A 25,628-nucleotide genomic window follows, 5' to 3' on the forward strand; every position below is an offset into this window, starting at 1 on the left:
AACCCCTTTACTATGGGTAAACAATGTGTTTACAATCCAATTCTATTCCCAGGTTTAGTTTTGTATGATGTTCAATGAATAGGCTACTACTACATAATAACTATTCACAAAGCAAAGGGACAGTGAAATTAAACTTCCTCGCTTTCGCCGGAACTATGGGAAGGATGTTGGGAAGGAAAGGTTGGGTTAAATGCGGAAATAAGACGCTCGCTGTGTAGGCTACATTTGCAACCGGTGTGAGAGAAAATATGAGCACAAGACGCCTGCTATCTCCGACAGCGCTTGAGATCAGTCATGTATGATTCTGAAATCACCTAATTTTCTCCGACGCGTGGAACTGCTGAAGAAGTGTGCATTCTATCAATAGCACAACAAAAACTACAATCGGCTTTGTTTTGTTTTCGTCCATTCTCTTTGTAAATCTCTTGTTTTGAAAGCATGTGGTTGAATCCGGAGGAAGTTTTGCTGAAAAATGCATTGAAGCTTTGGGTTACCGAAAAATCTAACGAATTCTTCCTTTTGCAGCGCAGAAGAGGGCATGGGGACACAGGGGGGAAATTTACAGGTAATACGCCCCCTCCCATCTTCATCTCACTGTCTGTCGTCTGATTTCAACAGCTTTGGCAGCCTATGTGGATACACCAATCTACGGAATACACTTGCAACACAGTAACAAATCATTTATAAACAATTTTGCAACTTGCCATAATCGGGGCAACAATGTATCACTTTAAATAGGCTCAGGATTTTTACACAGCATTACTTGGGAAACAAGTGTTTTCTCCATATTCGGTGTCGTCAACACCTTAGAGCAATAACAGGCAACTTTTTTGCATATAGTATTTAGACATTTATTTTGTTCCAGGTCTTCCTTGATTTCTTTAAGTTCGATACAGTGTTTGTCTGATGATGAACTTTGATAAGGTGCCACCTGGTCTTGTTTTTGTTTAATCACCACTGGGACTTTCATACTTAACTGAACACATCAAGGACAGGAGGATAGAGAGTAGACATCTCATAAAAGGAACAATATAAAAACAGCCCGGCAATTGGTTATGATTTACAGTATTTGTTTGTCACCATGGTGAAAGGTAAGACAAAGCCCTAGCTGTATTGGGGTTGGCTCTTCTTACAAAACCACACCATAGTATGTTTTGTTATATGAAGAGAATAACAAGTACAATATCAATTGGAAGAAGAAATCTATGATTTGATTAAGATAGAACATAAAAACATCTGCAACCTCTATAATTTTGTGTCACTAGCTAAAGTATCTTCTGCTTCCTATTTCACAAAGAGCACTTTGCTACAAGGGAATTTTTAGTTATTTATATACATAGGGTTTATTTTCTCTCTACATCTGAGCACACTCTACATGTCCATTGTCCACAGCCATACAAACTCAGTGAACTATATAAGCAGAACACAATACATGATTTACAGTAGTTTAAGTTGGGACTTACAATGTAAGCGGTTTGGTGACAAATACGTTTGTGTTGCCAGGTTGTCATGGTTCAGAGTGGCAGATGGGCAGAGCTTATAGATGTGGTGTGGTCTGGAATGGGCAGTGCTCTAGGAGAGGGTTATTTGTCAGGAGTTCAGTTTGTCTTCCGTCCCTCTCCTCTTTTGTGGCGGGCGGTTGGGCGGGAGTGAGAATGCCAAACACTAGATAGTGATCTCATACAGACTAGACTGTAGCCTATTGAACGTAGTAAGCCTTGTCTTGCCTGCTGTGTGCTTATTACACATTTGATTGGCCAAATCATTAACAGACTGTTCTTGCTAACTTGATTTTTTATTGTAGTTGAGGGATGTAATGTGTTGCTATTAGGACTGTTTTTACTAGTGCTCCTTAAATGCTCCATTCTGTTGAAAATGGCAAAGAAAACCCAGAATGAAAACTAGACAAGAGGGACTAGTGTTTGGTGCCTTTGGCCTCCGTGGGAAAGCATGACCATGAATAGCAGTGGAGTTAAAGAGATACTATGATGATGAGTGTAGGCTCTGTTACCTCAGGGTATTCGTGAGCCTATCTGGTTCCATTAGGCTGATGACTGGTGGGGATGACTGGATGTGTAAGTTCTCCCTAAATGCTGGTTCCAGGGTTAATGTAGCCTTCGCAATGCCTAATAGGTACAAATGAGTTAGGTCTGGATGGAAATTGAAAGCTTGGGGTAGAGTAGTGCAGTTTCTCTTGAACGTCAACTGGGGTGTCACTGTCAACCATATTGGATGGGATGTTAGGGGCTCTATATTAAGTTTGTATTTTTTAGACCATGGCTTTGGGGCTTCATATGTGGAGGATATGGGGGGGGGGTCTCCAATCCAATACTATTAGCCATTGGTTCTAGTGGACCAATATAGTGACAAACAGAGAACAGCAATACTTGTGTTGAGTCTCTCAATAGCTTGTAAGCCTATGTTATGCTCTCACATAATGTGGCCATTATGAGACTGTTAGTGACTGTAAGTTGTACCAGTTTATGTCCTATCCAGTGCCAATCTTCTTCTGCTTGGCACCTCACTGTGGAATGTCTTGGTCTGTGATAGACGTGGTAATGACTTTAGCCTTCTGGCGTTATGTGTAATAGGTACCTTTGTGTCCCATCTGCTTAAAGGCACAATCTGTAAACTTCCTGCTGTTCAAAAGTCATTCCACTAATGCTAACCATTGATTATTTATGTTAGAGTATATCTTATTAATGCCTTATGAGCTTAATACAATTGTCTTATCCTTTGAAAATGTGATTTCAGTTTATATGGGTTGGTATAATGTGGCCTCTCTCTCCCATATGTCAATGAGCTCATTGCCATGTATGTGTTGTCAGATGCTATTTCTCAGTATTTTCTGGTCTCTTTCTGTGTCTGACTGCTCTGGTCTGTCCAGGACTTCTGGTGGGAGCTCTGGACTCAGTGCTGGACTCCAATGCCCGGGTCACACCGTTCCGTATCCTACTACAGATGCCTGGGTCACAGGTCAGCTGGACAATAGCTTGTGGTAAGCTCTCTGACATTTCTCTCCTTTGCTTTCTATCTCTCTGATTCTCATATTTGTCTGTCTCTCTCTAGCTCTCTCTCTTTCTCTCTCTGTGTATCTATCTCTCTGATGGGTGTTGTATGTGTGTGTGTTGTTATACAGGTGCTGCTGTCGGAGAGATGAACAGACATTGGGACTGGCTGGTCCAGAACCTACTCCACTCTCTCTCAGTGTTTGAGAACAAGGAGGATGTCGCCAGCTTCGTAAAAGGGAAAGTCAAGGTACTGTACTATTAGAATAAGACCTACTATAGACCTGTGATACGCTGTAAATTCTTTGTAGGCCTACTATCGAAAATCACAGTATTCAACCTAATCTCGACTGTTGATCTCTCTCCTCCTGACTTTCTTTTCTATTTGTGTCTCTTGCTCTCCTTTTATTTTCTCTTTCTCTCATTTATTTCTCCTCCTCCTCCAGGGTCTGATAGCGGAGGAGGTGAGGGGGAGGCAGGCGGCTCAGGAGGAGGAGCCTGATAAGTTCCGGGAGGCGCTGCTGAAGTTTGAGCTATGTTTCGGCCTGCCCTCCTCAGAGAAGCTGGTCACCACCTACTCCTGCTGCTGCTGGAAGGGGCGGGTCCCCCGGCAGGGCTGGCTCTACCTCAGCATCAACCACATGGCCTTCTACTCCTTCCTGTTGGGAAAGGAAGGTCAGTCCCCTTAAATGCTCTTCCTTTCATTAGCACACAGAATAGCCCCCAGTATTACTGGTTGTGAACTGGTTGTGAACTTTGAATGTTTGACCGCTTCTCTCTCCCTCAGTGAAGTTTGTGATCCCGTGGGCGGAGGTGACGAGGCTGGAGCGGGTCTCTACGGGTCTCATGACGGACATGGTGCGTGTGATGACGCGGCGGTGCCAGTTGGACTTCTCCATGTTCCTGAGCCTGGATGAGGCATTTGGGGTCATTGGTCAGCTGGCTGACATCGCCCTGCGACGCCTGCTGGACAGTGAAGGCCTGGAGCTGGACCGAGTCCTCCAGCAGTCCTCCAACATCACCAAGAGGTCGGCAGGCAACGCAGAAAAAGTTAAAGTTGTATCGTATTGTAGTGTAAAGGAGGGCAGTGGATTTTGTGCGGTTGTATCATTCGCTTTGTTCAGATCCACATCATCTGAGATGATTAGAACAGTTGCTTGCCTGATTAATCAGTTTGATAAACAGTAATTTAATAAGGTTCTCATTCTTATCTGTTTTGGTCAAAAGAGACTTCATCAAGCGCTTCCTGAAAACCCCTCATATCTTAACTGATTTACTTCCCTTTAGATTCCGACCATCCTTTGTATAACCATAGCATCATAGTGCAACTGATCTTCCTTTGAGCCGAGAGGGACGTTCAGTCATGTTCTATAGACAGACATTATAGGCTGATGAGCTCATAAAGACTTGTAAATATCTAGACTTTGCCCCTAGGTGTTTCAGCCATAACAGGAATACAGCGTATCGTGTTAGTCTGTGGGAAAATATATATTTTTTTACAATGTTCCTTCCTTCCACTGCCTGTGTATTGGGTTCCGGCTGGTATCAGAACAGTTGTGTAGTGATTGATGGGCTGCGTTCCACGACACAGCACTGCACCATACGTTATAAATCAGTGTTTGTCTCAGTGTGACTGGAAGGCACTTCAGCTATATCCTGTGGGAAATTATACCTTCGCTTGGAGAGGTAGCTCATAAATACACCCCTGTTCTTCGTTCAGTCTTAGTTCTGTGTGTGTGTGTGTACATGTGTGTGTACGTGTGTGTGTGTCTAAGTTCCACCTGTAGTACATTCACCATAACACTTTCAGTTTCAGGTTTTTTGTGTAAAATGACAGCTTGCGGTGGTAAACATTGTACTTGAGCTAGGCTAGAGCATTTAGTTCTCTCTCTATGGGTGTAACAGACTGTTTAATCATTCATTTGGTAACTTCCTCACATTCAGCCCTTCTCAAATGAGTGTTCTTTTTGTCCCTCCCCATCATTCAAACTAGTGACTTTATGTAAATTCCTCATCACAATACCATAACAGGAAGTGAAAAATTACCTGACCTAAATTGTAGTGACCAAAATAGTCTGCCTTTATCTAATTGTCTGTGGGTACATGTGGATTATTTCAAGAGCAACTCTTTTTAACCTCGTATTCATTATCTCCAGCACCAAAACAGTGTCTACATGACTTCTTTCTCATTTTTCTCTTGCACAGGCTTGAGGTACACTCACTGAACTCTAGACTCACACATACTACACTGACATTCCAACACACACACATACAGTAGTGTAAACTACTAACGTAAAAATACTTTAAAGTACTACTTAAGTCTTTTTTGGGGGATACCTGTACTTTACTATTTATATTTTTAACTACTTTTACTTCACTACATACCTTAAGAAAATATTGTACTTTTTACTCCATACATTTTCCTTGACACCAGAAAGTACACGTTAAATTTTGAATGCTTAGCAGGTGTAATGAATCCTCAGGTAGAAAAAGGTGTAGATTCACACGCGGATGTTTATTAAGCCTTCGCAGAAGTCAGGAATCGTGGTCACAGGCAATGGTCAAACACAGGTAGGCAGTCAAAAACAAACAATACCTCACAACCATACAAACAGAAATAAATGAACTAAATAAGGAGCTAGTGAGAAACAAACACAGGTGAAATCAATGACCAAAAATGAAAGACAGGGCTACGTTCCAGAACACAAATAAACAGGGCTATGTTCAAGAACACAAGAAAAAGAACACAAGGTTGACTTAAGAAAAGAAAAGCAGAACCTTACAGCAGGACAGGAAAATTGTGAAATTCAAGCACTTATCAACTGAACATCCCTGGTCATCTCTACTGCCTCTGGTCTGGTGGATTCACTAAACACACCTGATTCGTTTTTAAATTATGTCTGAATGTTGAAGTGTGCCCCTGGCTTTCCCTAAATGAAAAAACAAAACAAGAAAATAATGTCATCAGGTTTTTTAACATCAGAAAAGTTGAATTATTTATACTTTTACTTTTGATACTTGTGTATATTTTAAAACAAATACTTTTAGACTCATACTCAATAATAATTTTGCTTTTACTTGAGTCATTTTCTATTAAGGTATTTTTACTCAAGTATGACAGTTGGGTACTTTTTCCACCACTGCAGATATACATTCACAATCTTTCACACTCTTCACATATGCTGCTGCTACTCTCTGTTTATTATCTATACAGTCACTTTATCCTTACCTACATGTACACTACTGGTCAAAAGTTTTAGAACACCTACTCATTCAAGGGTTTTCTTTATTTTGACTATGTTCTACATTGTAGAATAATAGTGAAGACATCAAAACTATGAAATAACACATATGGATCATGTAGTAACCAAAAAAGTGTCAAACAAATCCAAATATATTTTATATTTGAGATTCTTCAAATAGTCACCCTTTTCTTTGATGACAGCTTTGCACACTCTTGGCATTCTCTCAACCAGCTTAATGTGGTAGTCATCTGGAATGCAATTCAATTAACAGGTGTGTCTTCTTAAAAGTTCATTTGTGGAATTTCTTTCCATCTTAAGGGGGTATACAGAAGATAGCCCTATTTGGTAAAATACCAAGTCCATATAATGGCAAGAACAGCTCAAATAAGCAAAGAAAAACTACAGTCCATCATCACTTTCAGACATGAAGGTCAGTCAATATGGAACATTTCAAGAACTTTGAAAGTCTCTTCAAATGCAGTTGCAAAAGCCATCAAGCGCTATGATGCAACTGGCTCTCATGAGGACCACCACAGGAAAGGAAGACCCAGAGTTACCTCTGCTGTAGAGGATAACTTCATTAGAGTTACACGCCTCAGAAATTGCAGCCCAAATAAATGAGTTCAAGTAACAGACTCATCTCAACATCAACTGTTCACAGGAGACTGTGTGAATCAGGCCTTATTGGTCGAATTGCTACAAAGAAACCCCCTACTAATGGACACCAATAGGAAGAAGGGACTTGCGTGGGCCAAGAAACAAGACCAATGGACATTAGACCGGTGGAAATTTGTCCTTTCCTCTGGAGTCCAAATTTGAGATTTTTGGTTCCAACTGCCGTGTCTTTGTGGGACGCGGTGTGGGAGAACGGATGATATCTGCATGTACATTTCCCATCGTAAAGCATGGATGAGGAGGTGTTATGGTGTGGGGATGCTTTACTGGTGGCACTCTGTGATTTATTTAGAATTCAAAGCACACTTAACCACTGTGGCTACCACAGCATTCTGCAGCGATACGCCATCCCATCTGCTTTGCACTTAGTCAAACTATCATTTGTTTTTCAACAGGAAAATGACCCAACACACCTCCAGGTTGTGTAATGGCTATTTGACCAAGTAGGTGAGTGATGGAGTGCTGCATCAGATGACCTGGCCTCCACAATCCCCCAACCTCAACCAAATTGAGATGGTTTGGGATGAGTCTGACCACAGAGTGATGGAAAAGCAGCCAACAAGAGCTCAGCATATGTGGGAACTTCTTCAAGACTGTTGGAAAAGGATTCCAGGTGAAGCTGGTTGAGAGAATGCCAAGAGTGTGCAAAGCTGTCATAAATGCAATGGGTGGCTACTGTGAAGAATCCCAAATGTAAAATATATTTAGATTTGTTAAAAAATAAATAATCGGTAACTACATGATTCCATATTATCAGGTATGAAGGTAAGACCCAGATGCAGACCACGTCGAATAAACATATTTCAACAGGGGCAGGTGGTAGACAGGTCAAGGCAGGCAGGGTTCAGTAAACCAGATGAGGGGCAACAGTATCGGACGGCAGGCAGGCTCAGGGTAAGGCAGAGGTCGGTGATCCAGAGGGGGGCAAAGGGACAGGTCGGCAGGCAGTCTCAGGGTCAGGGGCAGGCATAGTGGTCAGGTAGGCGGGCTCAGAGTCAGGACAGGCAAGGGTCAAAACCAGGAGGGTGATAAAAGAGAGACTGGAAAAAGCAAGACAAACTGGCAACAGACAAACAGAGAACACAGGTATAAATACACAGGGGATAATGGGGAAGATGGGCGACACCTGGAGGGGGGTGGAGACAAATCACAAAGACAGTTGAAACAGATCAGGGTGTGACACGTGTTATTTCATTGTTTGATGTCTTTGTGATGTCTACTCACACAAGAAAAATCCTTGTGTGAGTAGGTGTTCTAAAATGTTTGACCGGTACGGGGTATTCAATTACCTCGACTACCCCGTACATTGACTCAGTACTGGTATCCCTTGTAAATAGCCTCATTATTGTTAATTTATTGTGTTACTATTTTTCATTTAGTTTAATTAGTAAATTATTATTATTTTATTTTTTTGTCCACCTATTTCTCCACCATTTTCGAAATATCCAATTGTGATCCAGTTACGATCTTGTCTCATTGCTGCAACTCCCAAATGGGCTTGGGAGCGAAAAAGGTTGAGTCATGCATCCACCGAAACATGACTCGCTAAACTGCTCCCCTTAACACCCGCCCAGTTAACCTGGAAGCCAGCTGAACCAATGTGTCGAGGAAACACCATTCAACTGACGATCGAAATCAGCCTGCGGGTGCCCGGCCCGCCACAAGGCGTCACTAGAACACAATGAGCCAAGTAAAGCCCCCCCTAGCCAAACCCTCCCCTAACCCGGATTACGCTGGGCTAATTGTGTGCCGCCCTATGGGACCCCCGGTCACGGCCAGATGTGACACAGCCTGGGGTCGAACCTGGATCTGTAGTGACGCCTCAAGCACTGCAATGCAATGCCTTAGACCACTGCGCCACTCGCGAGGCTCCAGTTGGTATGGTCTGCACCTGTTGTATTCGGCGCATGTGACAAATAAGATTTGATTTGAAAACGCGATTCTATGATCATTGGTTAAAAAGATAAGAACAAAACGTCCTAAACCACCAGGGTACGATTAAAAGTAAAGAAACTGTGATTTTTAAAACCTGCAATGAGTTTCTAGCCATAAGGAGGGTATTTTCCTGCTCCCCACGTCACCGTGAATCTCATAGTGTTTGAAAATCAATGTTTTTTAAATGTTTAAACTTTTGATGATGTCATTGAGTAGAAGTAAATGTAGAAATACGCCATTTCCACATATGTAGACACTTGTATTGTGCTGGAGATAATGAATATGAGATTGAAAATGGGTGGAATTACCATTCAAGTTTTCCTGACTCTCTGTCAGAAATGTCTAGGTCACTAAAGGCAACAAGGCCTTGAGGATTCACCCACAATCTATCATTTACGCTCTCCTTCTCTCTATCCTGGAGGTTGAATTCCTAGCTGTCACTCATTTGCAACAGAACGTTTCACTGTATCTGTTTCCCCCCTGCCAGCTACGTATCTCTTTCTGAGTGTCCCTCTAACTCTTCCCCCTCAGGGTTCTGGAGGAGCAGGCGTTAAGGACATATGTCCTGGCTCTATTTCGGCTACCACGGGGCGAACGTCTTCAGGAAGTGGCGCTGTGTTCAGTGTGGACGCCCCATGCCCGCTGTCACACAACAGGAACACTCTTCACCACCGACAGCTACCTATGCTTCGCCAGCCGAGAGGAGGGCCACTGCAGCCTGCTTATCCCTCTCTCAGAGGTACCCATTGTACCATATTGCAGTGCCTCCCTATTTGATTTATAGAAAGGTCTCACACAAAAATCCCTCACAAGTTCCCCTAGCTTAGCTCTTAAGGTTAATCCAGCCTTCCCAGAGGAGAGCCTTTATCAGTGTACTGCAGTGTATTTTGTGCTAGAGGTAGTGTATTTTGGAGTGGTGGTGTATTTTGGCTACATACTATGTTGACCCTGCTTCTCTGCTGGTTAAAGTGTAACGTAGGTGGAATGTGGCTAATGCTGTTTACACAATGTTGTTGGAAGTGTTAGAGTTTACACCTTTAGCTTTACCATGGTTATCTACATTATATACCAGTCAGTCATACATGAAGCTATATATAAATGTATGTATGGCTCTGCTATACATAAAAGCTATTCATAGTTTATTACTGTGTTATTACTGTTTTACAAGTAAATAGCGCTACAGTTATTTCTTTGGCTGTTCACCTCTGACCCCTGTCTCCTCCTGTTTTATTGTCAGGTGATCTCCATAGAGAAGGCGGAGAGCACCAGCCTGCTGCCGAACCCAGTGATCGTCAGCGTGAGGAGTAAGAAGGCCTTCCAGCTGATCGAGCTGCAGGACAGAGACAGCCTGGTGGACGGCCTGACATCACGCCTCAGAGCCCTCCAGTGGAAACACTCCATGTTCCGCAGCAAGAAATCTCTGGTATGCTACAGCAACACTACTAACTGCTAAATGTCTGTTGTCAATTACACACATCACATCTCATGGTGATGCCCAACAGGCCTAGTCCACAAAGCAGAATTGCTGCATATTAATTGTGTATATTTGACTAATTCTGGCGTTTGGCTGCTCCAGACCTCCTCGTCTCCCTACTACACCTTCTGCTATGACACCATGTACTGTGACGGGGAGGATATCGAGGAGAGAGCACTACGTCAAACAGTGAACACAGAGGCTCTGATGGCATGCTACCATCACTCTCAACCTGACCCCAACAACAGCACGGCTGTGAGTATGGAAACTGGCCCACCATAGGCTGTAGCCCTGATATGAATAGGGCCTCTATTATTATGGTGTTTAGATAGCAGATACCATAATAATGGTGGCTGCAGCCATATCAGGACTACATTGGCCAATGTGTTTTCAGTCTAGGTGTAACAGATGTGAAACGGCTAGCTTAGTTAGTGGTGCTGCGCGCTAAACAGTGTTTCAATCGGTGACGTCACTTGCTCTGTGACCTTGAAGTAGTGGTTCGCCTTGCTCTGCTTTTATGGAGCGATGGGTAACGATGCTTCATGGGGGACTGTTGTTGATGTGTGCAGAGGGTCCCTGTTCGCGCCCGGGTATGGGTGAGGGGACAGTATAAAGTTATACTGTTACATAGGCTTGATGTTAAATATTGTGAATTAGGACTGGTTTAAGGTTTAGCTTGGTTTCCAGTTTCTAGTTGAAATAGGGTGATTCTTGGATTCCGGTGGTAAATGCTGTCCCTTGATTTTGGCACCATGTAAAAACACTTTAAAATTACAAAAACATTACAAATAAATGTTCTATTTATTTGACTGTTATTTAATAAGAGCATATGTAAGTCCTTTATACTGCAAAACATTTATTTGTATTCATTGTAAAAAACTACTGGAGGCAAGCAAATTGGCTTGTCTCACTGGTGATATGTAGAGAGAGGTATAGTGAAATGTTTTGGGGATTTAGAGATATCTATCTACTATTTGGAATCCTAGACAGTGAACAAAAGTATTTAATATATTGTATAGATCAACAAAAACAAATAAGGCTATTAAAATACCCTATTTTTACCAGTATAATGTGTGTCACTCAGTTTTATGTCATTGGTGTTACCGCCTTATTTACTGCTGCTCTTTAAATAATTAAAGAGCAGCAGTAAATAACAATAGCTGGGCTATAGAGTACCGGTACAGAGTCAATGTGTCAATGTGTGGGGGCACCGGGGTCGAGGTAATATGTACAGTCGTGGCCAAAAGTTTTGAGAATGACACAAATATAAATGTTCAAAGTTTGCTGCTTCGGTGTCATTAGATATTTTTGTCAGATGTTATTATGGTATACTGAAGTATAATTACAAGCATTTCATAAGTATTTTTTTAAAGGATTTTATTTACAATTACACAAAGTTGATGCAAAGAGTCTATATATCCAGTGTTGACCCTTCTTTTTCAAGACCTCTGCAATCTGCTCTGGCATGCTGCCAATTAATTTCTGGGCCACATCCTGACTGATGGCAGCCCATTCTTGCGTAATCAATGCTTGGAGTTTGTCAGAATTTGTGGGGTTTTATTTGTCTACCCGCTTCTTGAGGATTGACCACAAGTTCTCGATGGGATTAAGGTCTGGGGAGTTTCCGGGCCATGGACCCAAAATATTGATATTTTGTTCCCCGAGACACTTAGTTATCACTTTTGCCTTATGGCAAGGTGCTCCATCATACTGGAAAAGGCATTGTTTGTCACCAAACTGTTCCTGGATGTTTGGGAGAAGTTGCTCTCGGAGGATGTGTTTGCACCACTCCCTTGGCTGAGAAGCAACCCCAGACATGAATGGTCTCAGGATGCTTTACTGTTGGCATGACACAGGACTGATGGTAGCACTCACCTTGTCTTCTCCGGAAAAGCTTTTTTCCTCATGCCCCAAACAATCTGAAAGGGGATTCATCAGAGAAAATGACTTTACCCCAGTCCTCAGCAGTCCAATCCCTGTACCTTTTGTAGAATATCAGTCTGTCCCTGATGTTTTTCCTGGAGAGAAGTGGCTTCTTTGCTGCCCTTCTTGACACCAGGCCATCCTCCAAAAGTCTTCGCCTCACTGTGCGTGCAGATGCACTCACACCTGCCTGCTGCCATTCCTGAGCAAGCTCTGTACTGCTGGTGCCCCTATCCCGCAGCTGAATCAACTTTAGGAGACGGTCCTGGCGCTTGCTGGACTTTCTTGGGCGCCCTGAAGCCTTCTTCACAACAATTGAACCGCTCTCCTTGAAGTCATTGATGATCTGATAAATGGTTGATTTAGGTGTAATCTTACTGGCAGCAATATCCTTGCCTGTGAAGCCCTTTTTGTGCAAAGCAATGATGATGGCATGTGTTTCCTTGCAGGTAACCATGTTTGACAGAGGAAGAACAATGATTCCAAGCATCACCCTCATTTTGAAGCTTCCAGTCTGTTATTCGAACTCAATCAGCATGACAGAGTGATCTCCAGCCTTGTCCTCGTCAACACTCACACCTGTGTTAACAAGAGAATCAATGACATGATGTCAGTTGGTCCTTTTGTGGCAGGGCTGAAATGCAGTGGAAATATTTTTGGGGGGATTCATTTCATTTGCATGGCAAAAAGGGACTTTGCAATTAATTGCAATTCATCTGATCACTCTTCATAACTATCTGGAGTATATGCAAATTGCCATCATACAAACGGAGGCAGCAGACTTTGTGAAAATTAATATTTGTGTCATTCTCAAAACTTTTGGCCACAACTGTACATGTAGGTAGTGTTATTATAGTGACTATGCATAGATATTAACAGCGAGTAGCAGCAGTGTAGACTGGGGGAGGGGGGGGGGCAGGCAATGCAAATAGTCTGGTTAGCTATTTGATTAGCTGTTCAGGAGTCTTATGGCTTGGGGGTAGAAGCTAGTTAGAAGTCTCTTGGACCTAGACTTGGCGCTCCGGTACCGCTTGCCGTGCGATAGCAGAGAGAACAGTCTATGGCTAGAGTGGCTGGAGTCTTTGACACTTTTTAGGGCATTTTTTATCCAAACATAACAATGGTTATTATTGCCAAACAGCTTCCTCAGGCCAGAGGACATTTCTCCAAAAAGTACGATCTTTGTCCCCATGTGCAGTTACAAACCATAGTCTGGCTTCCTTGCTGAGCGGCCTTTCAGGTTATGTCGATATAGGCCTCGTTTTACATTGGCTATAGATACATTTGTACCTGTTTCCACCAGTTTATTATTTTCTATTTTTTATTTCACCATTATTTAACCAGGTAGGCTAGTTGAGAACAAGTTCTCATTTGCAACTGCTACCTGGCCAAGATAAAGCAAAGCAGTGTGACATAGACAACAACACAGAGTTACACATGGAGTAAACAATAAACATGCCAATAACACAATAAACAAATCAATGACACAGTAGAAAAAATATAGTCTATATACAGTGTGTGCAAAAGGCATGAGGTGGTAGGCAATAATAGGCCATAGGAGAGAATAGTTACAATTTAGCAGATTAACACTGGAGTGATAAATGAGCAGATGATGATGTGCAAGTAGAGATACTGGTGTGCAAAATATCAGAAAAGTAAATCAAATAAAAACAGTATGGGGATGAGGTAGATAGATGGGGGGGCTATTTACAGATAGACTATGTACAGCTGCAGCGATCGGTTAGCTGCTCGGATAGTTTATGTTTAAAGTTGGTAAGGGAAATAAAAGTCTCCAACTTCAGCGATTTTTGCAATTCGTTCCAGTCACTGGCAGCAGAGAATGAGAAGGAGAGGCGGCCAAATGAGGTGTTGGCTTTGGGGATGATCAGTGAGATATACCTGCTGGAATGTTTGCTATGGGTGGGTGTTGTTATCGTGACCAGGGAACTGAGATAAGGCGGAGCTTTACCTAGCATAGACTTATAGATAACCTGGAGCCAGTGGTTCTGGCGACGAATATGTAGCCAGGGCCAGCCGACTAGAGCATACAGGTCGCAGTGGTGGGTGGTATAAGGTGATTTGTTAACAAAACAAATGGCACTGTGATAGACTGCATCCAGTTTGCTGAGTAGAGTGTTGGAAGCTATTTTGTAGATGACATCGCCGAAGTCGAGGATCGGTAGGATAGTCAGTTTTACTAGGGTAAGTTTGGTGGCGTGAGTGAAGGAGGCTTTGTTGCGAAATAGAAAGCCGATTCTAGATTTTATTTTTGATTGGAGATGTTTAATATGAGTCTGGAAGGAGAGTTTACAGTCTAGCCAGACACCCTAGGTATTTATAGTTTTCCACATATTCTAGGTCGGAAACGTCCAGGGTGGTGATGCGAGTCGGGCGGGTGCGGGCAGCGAACGGTTGAAAAGCATGCATTTGGTTTTACTAGCTTTTAAGAGCAGTTGGAGGCCACGGAAGGAGTGTTGTATGGCATTGAAGCTAGATTGGAGGTTAGTTAGTACAGTGTCCAAGCAAGGGCCAGAAGTATACAAAATGGTGTCGTCTGCGTAGAGGTGGTTCAGGGAATCGCCCGCAGCAAGAGCGACATCATTGATATATACAGAGAAAAGGAAGGTTTGAACCCTGTGGTACCCCCATAGAGACTGCCAGAGGTCCGGACAACATGCCCTCCGATTTGACACACTAAACTCTGTCTGCAAAGTAGTTGGTGAACCAGGCGAGGCAGTCATTAGAAAAACCAAGGCTATTGAGTCTGCCGATAAGAATACGGTGATTGACAGAGTCAAAAGCCATGGCCAGGTCGATAAAGACGGCTGCACAGTACTGTCTTTTATCGATGGCGGTTATGATATCGTTTAGTACCTTGAGCGTGGCTGAGGTGCACCCGTGACCGGCTCGGAAGCCGGATTGCACAATGGAGAAGGTACGGTGGGATTCGAAATGATCAGTGATCTGTTTATTAACTTGGCTTTCGAAGAATTTAGATAGGCAGGGCAGGATGGATATAGGTCTGTAACAGTTTGGGTCTAGGGTGTCACCCCCTTTGAAGAGGGGGATGACCGCGGCAGCTTTCCAATCTTTAGGAATCTCGGACGATACGAAAGAGCGGTTGAACAGGCTGGTAATAGGGGTTGCAACAATGGCGGCAGGTAGTTTTAGAAAGAGAGGGTCCAGGTTGTCTAGCCCAGCTGATTTGTACGGGTCCAGGTTTTGCAGCTCTTTCAGAACATCTGCTGTCTGGATTTGGGTGAAGGGGAAGCTGGGGAGGCTTGGTACGTCCACAAGGTATTTTACTGTTCTGGGATTGATTTGCACTTTTCGCACCAAAGTACGTCCATCTCTAGTAGACAGAGAGCGGTATAACGGCTGCATGGTTCCATCGTTGTTATATTTGCGTACTATTGTTTGTACAGATGATCGTGGTACCTTCAGGCGTTTGGAAATTGCTCCCAAGGATGAATCAGACTTGTGGAGGTCTACAATTTTTTTTCTGAGACCGAGGCCTTGGCTGATTTATTTTGATTTTCCCATGATGTCAAGCAAAGAGGCACTGAGTTTGAAGGTAGGCCTTGAAATACACCCACAGGTACACCTCCAATATACTCAAATAATTTCAATTTGCCTATCAGAAGCTTCTAAAGCGACAGTCAATTTAGTGTATGTAAACTTTTGACCCACTGGAATTGTGATACAGGGAATTATAAGTGAAATAATCTGTCTGTAAACAATTGTTGGAAAAATTACTTGTGTCATTGCACAAATTAGATGTCCTAACCGACTTGCCAAAAATGTAGTTTGTTAACAAGAAATTTGTTTAGTGGTTTAAAACTAGTTTTAATGACTCTAAACTAAGTGTATGTAAATTTCCGACTTCAACTGTATGTACAGTCACTGTGGGGACGACGTCCTCGATGCACTTATTGATAAAGCCAGTGACTGATGTGGTGTATTCCTCAATGTCATCGGAAGAATCCCGGAACATATTCCAGTCTGTGCTAGCAAAACAATTTTGTAGTTTAGCATCTGTTTCAACTGACCACTTTTTTATAGATCGAGTCACTGGTGCTTCCTGCTTAAATTTTTGCTTGTAAGCAGGAATCAGGAGGATAGAATTATGGTCAGATATGCCAAATGGAGGGCGAGGGAGAGCTTTGTACGTGTTTCTGTGTGTGGAGGAAAGGTGGTCTAGAATGTTTTTCCCTCTGGTTGCACATATAACATATAACACATATAACACTGCTAAACAGTGTACATGATTGATTTATTTGTTCCAAAGTGTATTGGTGGTAGTCAATTTAAATTAAGGTAAATAACATTGTGAGCAAAATTATGAATCATATCGGTTTAGTAAATTATTTTTAAAGAATTGAGGAACTTTTGTGGCATTAATTTCATGAAATACTAATTTACCTAAATTGTCTCATTGGTGTTACCATGATTCATGATTCACTCCTAATGGTCGCACAAAATTATTTAAAGTCATTAAGCTACCATATTTGTAGATTCAGGATGGGAAGATGTACCCGCATACATAAAAAACTAATGCCAACGTAATTCAAGAACGACTTTGTTGTTGTCATACCAAAAATGTAGTAGAACGAATCAGAAACAGACTGGAAACCAGGGTATGCTAAATGTGATAAAGTGGCAGGTCTGGGATGAAGTTGTGACTCTGTACATCTCTTTTATTATTTACACATATTGATCCCTGTTCTCCCCTAGCTGGCATCATGGGTAACTTGACCTCCTAATACAGGCCACGGCTATTGTGGTTAATAGTGCTAAGAATGTGCTTACAGTACTATATTCAATTTGCTGAAGGTTATGTGTGTGTCCTGTAGACCATGGAGCAGGTGAAAGAGCGTCTATGGGAGGACCACTTCCTGGAGTACGGTCGAGGCGTCCACATGTTCCGCACAGAGAAGATCCAGAAGCTGGTTGCCATGGGGATACCAGAGTCGCTACGGGGAGAGCTATGGATGACCTTCTCTGGTGAGGGACGGAGGAGTCTGAGGTTATTGGTTACTATATCAACAGGCCACATACACTACATGACTAAAAGTATTAGGACACTTGCTCGTTGAACATCTCATTCCAAAATCATGGGCATTAATAAATTGGTCCACCCCTTTGCTGCTATAACAGCCTCCATTATTCTGGGAAGGCTTTCCACTAGATATTGTAACATTGCTGCGGAGACTTGCTTCCATTCAGCCATAAGCATTAGTGAGGTCGGGCACTGATGTTGGGTGATTAGGCCTGGCTGGCAGTCGGCATTCCAATTCATCCCAAAGGTGTTAAATGGGGTTGAAGTCAGGGCTCTGTGCAGGCAAGTCAAGTTCTTCAACACCAATCTTGACAAGCCATTTCTGTATGGACCTTGCTTTGTGCTTGAGGGCATTGTCATGCTGAAAAAGGAAAGGGCCTTCACCAAACTGTTGCCACAAATCTGTATTCACAGAATTGTCTAGAATTTAATTGTATGCTGTAACGTTAAGATTTCTCTTCACTGGAACTAAGGGGCCATGAAAAGCAGCCCTATTATTCCTCCTCCACCAAACTTTGCAGTTGGCAATATGCATTCGGTTCGGTAGTGTCATCCTGGCATTCGCCAAACCCAGATTCGTCCATCGGACTGCCAGACGGTGAAGCGTGATTCATCACTCCAGAGAACGCGTTTCCACTGCTCCAGAGTCCATGGGCGGCAAGCTTTACACCACTCCAGCCAACGCTTGGCATTGTGCATGATGTTCTTAGGCTTGTGTGCGGCTGCTCGGCCATGGAAACCCTTTTCATGAAGCTCCCGACGAACAGTTCTTATGCTGACGTTGCTTCCAGGAGGGAGAGAGAGAGAGTGCTGTTCTGTTCTACTGCCTACTTTCCGTTCCTTTCCTGTGTACTGTACCATACCTAGCCATTCTAGTATGTGCCATTTTATCTTAAAGTTTGTGGAGTGGCTTTTACCAGGCAAGCAGTTCCCTTTTTTAGAACATTGTAGAGTCCATTCTCTGGGACCCTACTTTGCCATAACTGTTAGCATCAAATTGAATGTAATATGGAATCCAGAGCAGCAGGATTTAGTGGGCATACAAATAACTTGTGACCACATCTCCAATGGAAACAAGCAATTAGGCCTGTGAGCACTCTGCACACACTGCACCAGAAACAGACAGGCAACCGATTGTGGCTTCACCACTCACTGGGATAGAACTGAACAGACTGTTTTATTTGGCCCCATATCAAACTATCCTAGGTCCATGTTTACTCCCTCTCAATGATCTGAAAGCATCCTTTCACATCCTAGAGGGGGAGTCAACAAAGGGAAAGAGCTAGTTTAAAAAAAACAAGCCTTGTCCCAAAGTCATCTCGGTTAACCCAGAACTACCTTTTTGGTGTTTGCAGATCTGAAAGAACCGGAAAGGTGATTTATCCATTCCTTTTAGATCGAAAGGAAAGGGAAAGGGGATGTTGTTTGACCAGGCCTTCATATATGTAGTTATATGCTGTTGCTGTGTAACACTGATACCTTTCCCCCTGGAAACGCAGATGCTTCATCAGAGTTGGCATCCCACCCAGGCTACTACTCGGGGCTGGTGACAGAGTCTATGGGGCAAAGCAGTCTGGCCACGGAGGAGATCGAGAGAGACCTGCACCGCTCTCTGCCAGACCACCCCGCCTTCCAGAACGTCAAAGGCATTGCCGCGTTGCGCCGTGTCCTCACCGCATATGCCCACCGCAACCCCAAGATTGGCTACTGCCAGGTAAGGTACCCACCACCATACAGTATGTCACAGTGTGTGCACATGTGTACAGTCAACTGTATAGTGTGTCCAGTGTCCATAACCATACAGTTACAGACAATATAACTGACTGTCTGCCTGTCTGTCTTTTTAGTCGATGAATATCCTGGCATCTGTGCTGCTGCTGTACACTAAAGAGGAGGAGGCCTTCTCACTGCTAGTGGCTGTGTGTGAGAGAATGCTACCTGACTACTTCAACCGCAGAGTCATAGGTGAGATGTCAAACTGACCTGTATAGGTTTACCACTGCTACTGCTACTACAGTACTTTTACTACAGCGATGGTGTGTTTACTTCAGCTAGTATTGTACATTAGAGAAGTACTATCAAAGACACAGCAGAGAGACTATTAGTACACACGCATTTTCCTGTAGAGCTGTTCTGGTGTTTAGGTGATTTGAATATGGTTTCCTTGTGGCATGTTTATTCTGTCAGGGCTGTTTTTCTGCCCTGACTGCCATTTGAGCCAACAATATCCAAAGGCTTTCTTTAGCCATGTGAAGCGTGTGCTGAAACACAAGCTAATTTCCTCTGCTTTGTGTTGCTATTTATTTATGGCGCATATGAAATGCGTTCAAAGTCATTTCCTCTTCCTTTAACTGTTCTGTCTGAATGAGTGTCTGGCCTGTTCTGCTTTGAAAGGACAGTTGTTTACGTATTCTCCTTAGAAAATAGATTGTTAATCTCCAGGCAACTTCCTGGCTCAAATAGTCTTTAAAATATAACTTATCTGGGATATTTCACAATGAGTATACATCATGAGTATGCACCCATAGTATTTCCATGAGAAAAAAAAACATTTCCTTCGATGGGATAAAAAATATGTTTTATTTTATACTTCTATGTGTGTGTTTATCTATAATATTGTAGATTTCCACTTGTGTTTGAGTTTGCAGGTGCTCAGGTGGACCAGTCAGTGTTTGAAGAGCTGATCCGGGATCGTCTTCCCGAGCTGGCCGAGCACATTCCCGACCTCTCCCCCCTCTCTTCCATCTCCCTGTCCTGGTTTCTCACCCTCTTCCTCAGCGTGCTTCCCTTCCGCAGCGCTGTCTGTGTGGTAGACTGCTTCTTCTTTCACGGCATCAAAGCCATCTTCCAGCTGGGGCTAGCTGTGCTGGATGCTAACGCTACGGCACTGTGTGCTAGTGCAGATGACAGCCAGGCACTCATGATCCTCACTGGGTAATGCTTGACGGAAACAAAAGCCTGCACACACAGGCACTCTGTAGACAAGATTGGCCAACCCTGATGTGTGGGATGTTAATAGTTAATCATGCCTTTTATTTTTACTCTTGGCTCTGTCTACAGTTTTCTGGACCAGGTGAAGTACGATGAGGATCCATCTCCCCCTACCCCTACCCCTCACCCTCTCTCATCTCAGAGTGGGGAAGAGGAGGGCAGACCGCCTGTTAAACAACACACCCTGATCACTGACCTCATCGCTGACTCCTATGAGGTAAGACGGCACTGCAATACTCCCTCCACACCACCAGAGGGTTGTAGTGACAGTGTGGAGCTGATCTTTGTTCTCATTGTCTGTTCTGTCTTGTCAGAAATTTGGAGACCTGACGGTGAGACAAATAGAGAAGTTGCGATGCAGACACCGGATCCAGGTTCTCCAAGCACACGAGGACACCACCAAGGAGAATGCGGTGGTTCTCTCATTTCACATAAACAGTCACAAACCTTATGCTTTTCCTCTCCAAACTTCTCTGACCTTGCCCCTCCCTCTCTGTGTATTTAGCTCAGGGTGGTGACCCCAGATGTCTCTCTATCCCCTGAAAACCTGGCTGATGTCTACGACCTCTTCAAGGTACTTCAGTTCAATTCAATACACCTTCATTTATCTCCCCAGGACCACTAAGAAAGGCATTGCCAGAACACAATAATAACATCCTCTGCTTATAGTCCAACTGTACAACAACACTTCTGTTTCTGTTTGTCTTATAGACAGAGCACTTCATCAACCTGTACTGGGGCGATGGGGGCACCACATTGGCCCTCCAGCACCATGACCCAGGCCGGCCCTATGTAGAGCAGTACAGAGTGGACCGGGTCCAGTTTAAGAGCCTGTACATGCTGCTGGTTCCCTGGCTTTGTGGCTTTCATACTGACACCGTGGCCCACCGGACCTTCACACTACTGGACCAGGACAGAGACTCACTCATCACCTTCAGAGAGTTCGCTGGGTGGCTGGGTATGTGAGCGAGTGTTTGTGTGTGAAAGAGAAAGAGAGGGAGGGTGTGTGTCTAAAGGGAGGGAGAGTAAGTGAGTGCTTGAAGAGAGACTGTGTGTAATATGAGTTTGTGTGCGTGACTGTACCTGCGAGTATATACAAAAACCAAGAAAACAAACACCAGGCTATCTCACATTCAAATTCCCTTGTAAGGCATATAAGTCATGAACATTGGAAACCTGCCCACTATGCTTTTATGGGCATCTGGAATTCAGCCCACAAAGCTTTTATGGGAATCAATATCCAGCCAAGGCTTTTAGGAGTAGATGTTGTGTACAGTACAGTGAGAACCACTGAAGTTGAGGAAGATCAAGATGATGTAAATTCACCTCTTAAACTCACACATCTGAAGGGCTCCCTCTGTGGCCCTCTATCATTCAGAATAAACACTAACCTAGAATTTACTGACAGTATAAGCACTAACCTTTCATTTATTGACACACATTGTGATTTAAGGCCAATGACATTTCTGTGTGTTTGTCTCTCCGTTTCAGATACGCTATACTTTGAGGAACTGAATGAAAAGGTCAGACTACTGTATCGTTTGCACATACCTCCAGGTGGGTCACATATCCTTCCTGTGGTGTTGTGCTTCTCTTTCATGTACTTTAGTTGGACATGCTATTATCTTTAAATAACATGTGCACTTTATGATAACTGCTGATGTAAAAAGGACCTTATAAAATATATTTGATTGATGAATTAACTAGAGATGAACATTCTTCATAATGGGACTGTTTCCTGTAGCTCTGACTGAGAGTGAGGATGACCCATCTCCACTGAAGAGCCCTCAGCTGTCCACTACCAGACCACTCCATGTAGAGCTGCCCAATGGTAAGTATTCACACACTGCTCCAGATTCACATTTACAGCGCAGGTCTGTTTAGATTATCACGTTGATTGTAGCTCCTGATGTGTGTGTTCATGTTGAAGTGGAGATGAGAGACTTTCAGGAACAGTTGAAACAGATGTTGAAAGACCTGGCTAAAGAGAAGGAGAAGGATGTGGAGCAACCTGTACCTCCAATGAACCAGGTACATACAATAAAACAATTAATTCAATCAGGGATCTATTAAACAAAGAGTCATTGAAAGGTACCAAGTAAGTCACAATAACCTTGTATTATTGTTTTCTACAGAGGGAGTTCATCCAGTTCTGTAAGACCCTCTACAGCATGTTCCATGGCAACCCAGACGAGAATGAGCTCTTTCAGGCCATCGCTACAGTGACCAGCCTGGTGCTGCAGATCGGCGAGGTCGGTCACCGCAGCCGCTGCTCAGGGTCAGAGGTCAGCAGCGAGGGTGGGGCCAGGGACGAGGTAGAGGATGATCACAGGGAGGGGAGTCAAGAAGACCATCCTGTCTTCAGCACTGAAGAAGAAGAAGAAGGAGAGAGAAAGGAGGGGACCAGAAAGAGTTCAGGGTCTGAGAGTCAGAGCGAGTGGGCGGTCAGCTACGCTCAGATCCTGGCTTCTCTCCTCACAGAACAGCAGCTAGTCAACTTCTTTGAGAAACCGATGGACCTGTCAGCAAAGGTGGCTGAGGCAAAAGTGAAACAGTACCATGAAAGGGCTGGTCTGCTTATGCTCCAGCAAGGGACCAGCTGATTTCAACATGACCAACAGAACCTTGATGTGAGAACCACAGTGTGACCCAATACTGGGCTTCCAATCTAGTTTCTTATCTAGCTGTCCAGGCACCTTTGTCCCCAATAAGTGTTGTCTGTGTCCTCCGTCTTAAAAGGATGAGTGGGTACCAAGAGTCCGTATGTGCCTATATTGAGTCGTTGGTCGAGCACAAAGGAGAAGTAATGTAGATGTGTAGGTCTTCCTCTCCTGATGTAGCCGTGAAGAAAGGTGGCCTTGTCTTTTGGGATCAACAACTGTCTGAAAGCAGGTTAACCAAAACCAAGACATGCATGATAATCAAGAGACTACATGATGCATCAGTCATAATCATATATACTACTGTGAGAACGTCACACACCATGCACTACACATAGCACCATGAAAAGGGTTATTTTTCGTTGCTCAGTATTTATACACACGTTTTCATTCTGCTTCATCCAGTCTATGAAATGGGAACAAACTGAAATGTGCCCAGTTTTAGTGACATTTTACTTGACTTAACATTGGCTGCCTGGTTGGTGACACACTTGTTTGCCATATTGTCCAATCAAGTAGAGCAGACAAGTTTTCTTTTCTGCCCAAATATGTTATGCGTGTACGCCTGCAGTGTATCATTTTGGACAAGCTTTTTCATTTTCCTTTTTTTATATGTAGCCCAAGGAGTCAAGAACTATTAACTGCCGAATGTTTGTCATACAATAATGGACATTGGAATCTTGCTTTTATGTGCGACACATTAAAAATGTGCACCTATATATTTTGTCAAATCACATTCGTCACGGTTTACAGCAAGTATAAAAGGTGCAGTGAAATACTTGTGCTAGCTCCTCAACAATGCAGTACATTAATCAATAGTGTTTATCCTGTATTGATTGAATGATTTTGTTCTTTAAGAAGTCTTATTTTAGGTGTTCTAAAACTGTTTGAGCCTTATTATTCTACCAAGCATATTTCTTCATTCAAGCCTTAAGTCTAAGTGACCAGTATTATGTTATAGACTAAAGTCCTAAATACTTTCTTAAAATCAGTTGATACTAAACAAACGGAACTGCTGTGCCTCAGATTTAGTTGAGTAAGTCTTCTATATAGAGAACTTGATTTTTCAATTTCAAATCAGTAGTGGTGTTAAATTGAGGTTTTGGTTATTCCAGAACCAGTCTGATGCCTTCTAATTGCCTACAGATGCACCTTGATGTTATTCATAGTGCACACTCACAAGTTCACTTGATGTGCATTATCCTAACTCAGGCCATTTATCACTTCTTTAAAGTGTCTGCTGCAAAATATCGGACATCTTTTCTTTGTAAATCATTAAAAACAATGTTGCATCCTTGTCTTATTCAATGTATTGCATAGACCAGTGGTTCCCAAACGTTTTATAGTCCTTTATCCCTTCAAACATTCACTGAGGTAAAGTTGCTTTTATATTCAGACATTCGGCCATTCAACAGACTAGGTATGATTTATTCTATAAATGTCTAGCATACTTTTACAAAATTTGTTTTGAGGAAAGATTCCAGTTTTGATTTTATGGAAAAACATATCTATAAAATGCCATTTAAAGCTATATAAATCAATAATGTTTTCCACTGATTATGACAGAATCATCAAACTAGGTATGATTTATTCTATGAATGTGTAGCATACTTTTACAACCTTTCTTTTGAGGAAAGATTCCAGTTTGGATTTTATAGAAATACATAAAATGTTATTTAAAGCAGTATAAATCAATAACTAATTAAATAACACAAATGTATTGTTAACAAACTATAGTTTTGGCAAGTCGGTTAGGACATCTACTTTGTGCATGACACAAGTAAGTTTTCCAACAATTGTTTACAGATTATTTCACTTATAATTCACTGTATCACAATTCCAGTGGGTCAGAAGTTTACATACACTAAATTGACTGTGCCTTTAAACAGCTTGGAAAATTCCAGAAAATTATGTCATGGCTTTAGAAGCTTCTGATAGGCTAGTTGACATAATTTGAATATATTGGAGGTGTACCTGTGGATGTATTTCAAGGCAAAACTTTTTTATTTTTTATTTTTTATTAACAACAAATCAATTCATAAAGCACATGAGGGAACACAACATACATATATTACAAACAATGGACAATCGAGCTAGGGGGTACAATATCACATTACAATTACACAAGGACCTTAAGGGACATGCATATACTTACAATTCTAACAGCTTTTTTGTTAGTAGAGCATTTAACCGTCTTAAAATACAGTTCAATTTCTTTTTGTAGGATACGAAAATGTGGTTTTCTGTTTGGAAATTTACATTTGTGTATATGAAATTTGGCCAAAAGAATAATGAAATTAATTACATAAAAATGATTCTGCTTATTTCTATTGTATGTAAAGAATCCAAACAGTACATCTCTCCACAATAGTGTAAAATCTTCATAAATGTGTTCAATTATAAACCTACTGATGTCTTGCCACAGTTTTCTTACATGCATACAATGCCAAAAAAGATGCACAACTGTTTCTGGGTGGTCATTACAAAAGGAGCAATTTGAGTTGATGTTTTCCTTAAACTTCTTCATATAGTGGTTGGCAGGATAATATTTATGAATAATTTTAAAGGAAACTTCCTTAATTTTTGTTAACAAGTAGGTATGTGTAGCAACATCCAAACCTTTTTCCAACAGATATTATCAATAAATGCATTCCAATA

General features: G+C 42.5%; 1 protein-coding gene across 2 annotated transcripts; it reads left to right on the forward strand.

Moving 5' to 3' along the window:
* The first annotated feature begins 198 nt into the window (after positions 1-198).
* On the forward strand, positions 199-24,262 carry LOC124044043 (TBC1 domain family member 8-like). Of its 2 annotated transcripts, none has more exons than XM_046363395.1 (20): positions 199-565; positions 2,888-2,998; positions 3,140-3,258; positions 3,455-3,683; positions 3,796-4,036; positions 9,395-9,602; positions 10,101-10,286; positions 10,440-10,592; positions 17,114-17,264; positions 18,819-19,033; positions 19,167-19,284; positions 19,968-20,253; positions 20,380-20,527; positions 20,625-20,723; positions 20,816-20,884; positions 21,022-21,268; positions 21,802-21,867; positions 22,055-22,141; positions 22,214-22,341; positions 22,446-24,262. In XM_046363395.1, the coding sequence occupies exons 1-20, from the start codon at positions 439-441 to the stop codon at positions 22,911-22,913; spliced, it is 3,456 nt and encodes a 1,151-aa protein (XP_046219351.1). In that variant the 5' UTR covers positions 199-438; the 3' UTR covers positions 22,914-24,262. The 2 variants fall into 2 exon arrangements, with proteins under 2 accessions (XP_046219351.1, XP_046219352.1); XM_046363396.1 differs by having other exon boundaries at positions 22,241-22,341.
* The last annotated feature ends 1,366 nt before the right edge of the window (positions 24,263-25,628 follow it).

This window comes from Oncorhynchus gorbuscha, linkage group LG09 (assembly GCF_021184085.1).
Source record: "Oncorhynchus gorbuscha isolate QuinsamMale2020 ecotype Even-year linkage group LG09, OgorEven_v1.0, whole genome shotgun sequence".
NCBI lineage: Eukaryota > Metazoa > Chordata > Actinopteri > Salmoniformes > Salmonidae > Oncorhynchus > Oncorhynchus gorbuscha.

Coding starts and splice junctions, on each gene's coding strand:
- LOC124044043 (XM_046363395.1), top strand. CDS start 439: ATGTGGTTGAATCCGGAGGAAGTTTTGCTGAAAAATGCATTGAAGCTT. Junction 10,287..10,439: donor TCCGCAGCAAGAAATCTCTG/GTATGCTACAGC, acceptor TGGCTGCTCCAG/ACCTCCTCGTCTCCCTACTA. Junction 20,528..20,624: donor TCATCGCTGACTCCTATGAG/GTAAGACGGCAC, acceptor CTGTCTTGTCAG/AAATTTGGAGACCTGACGGT.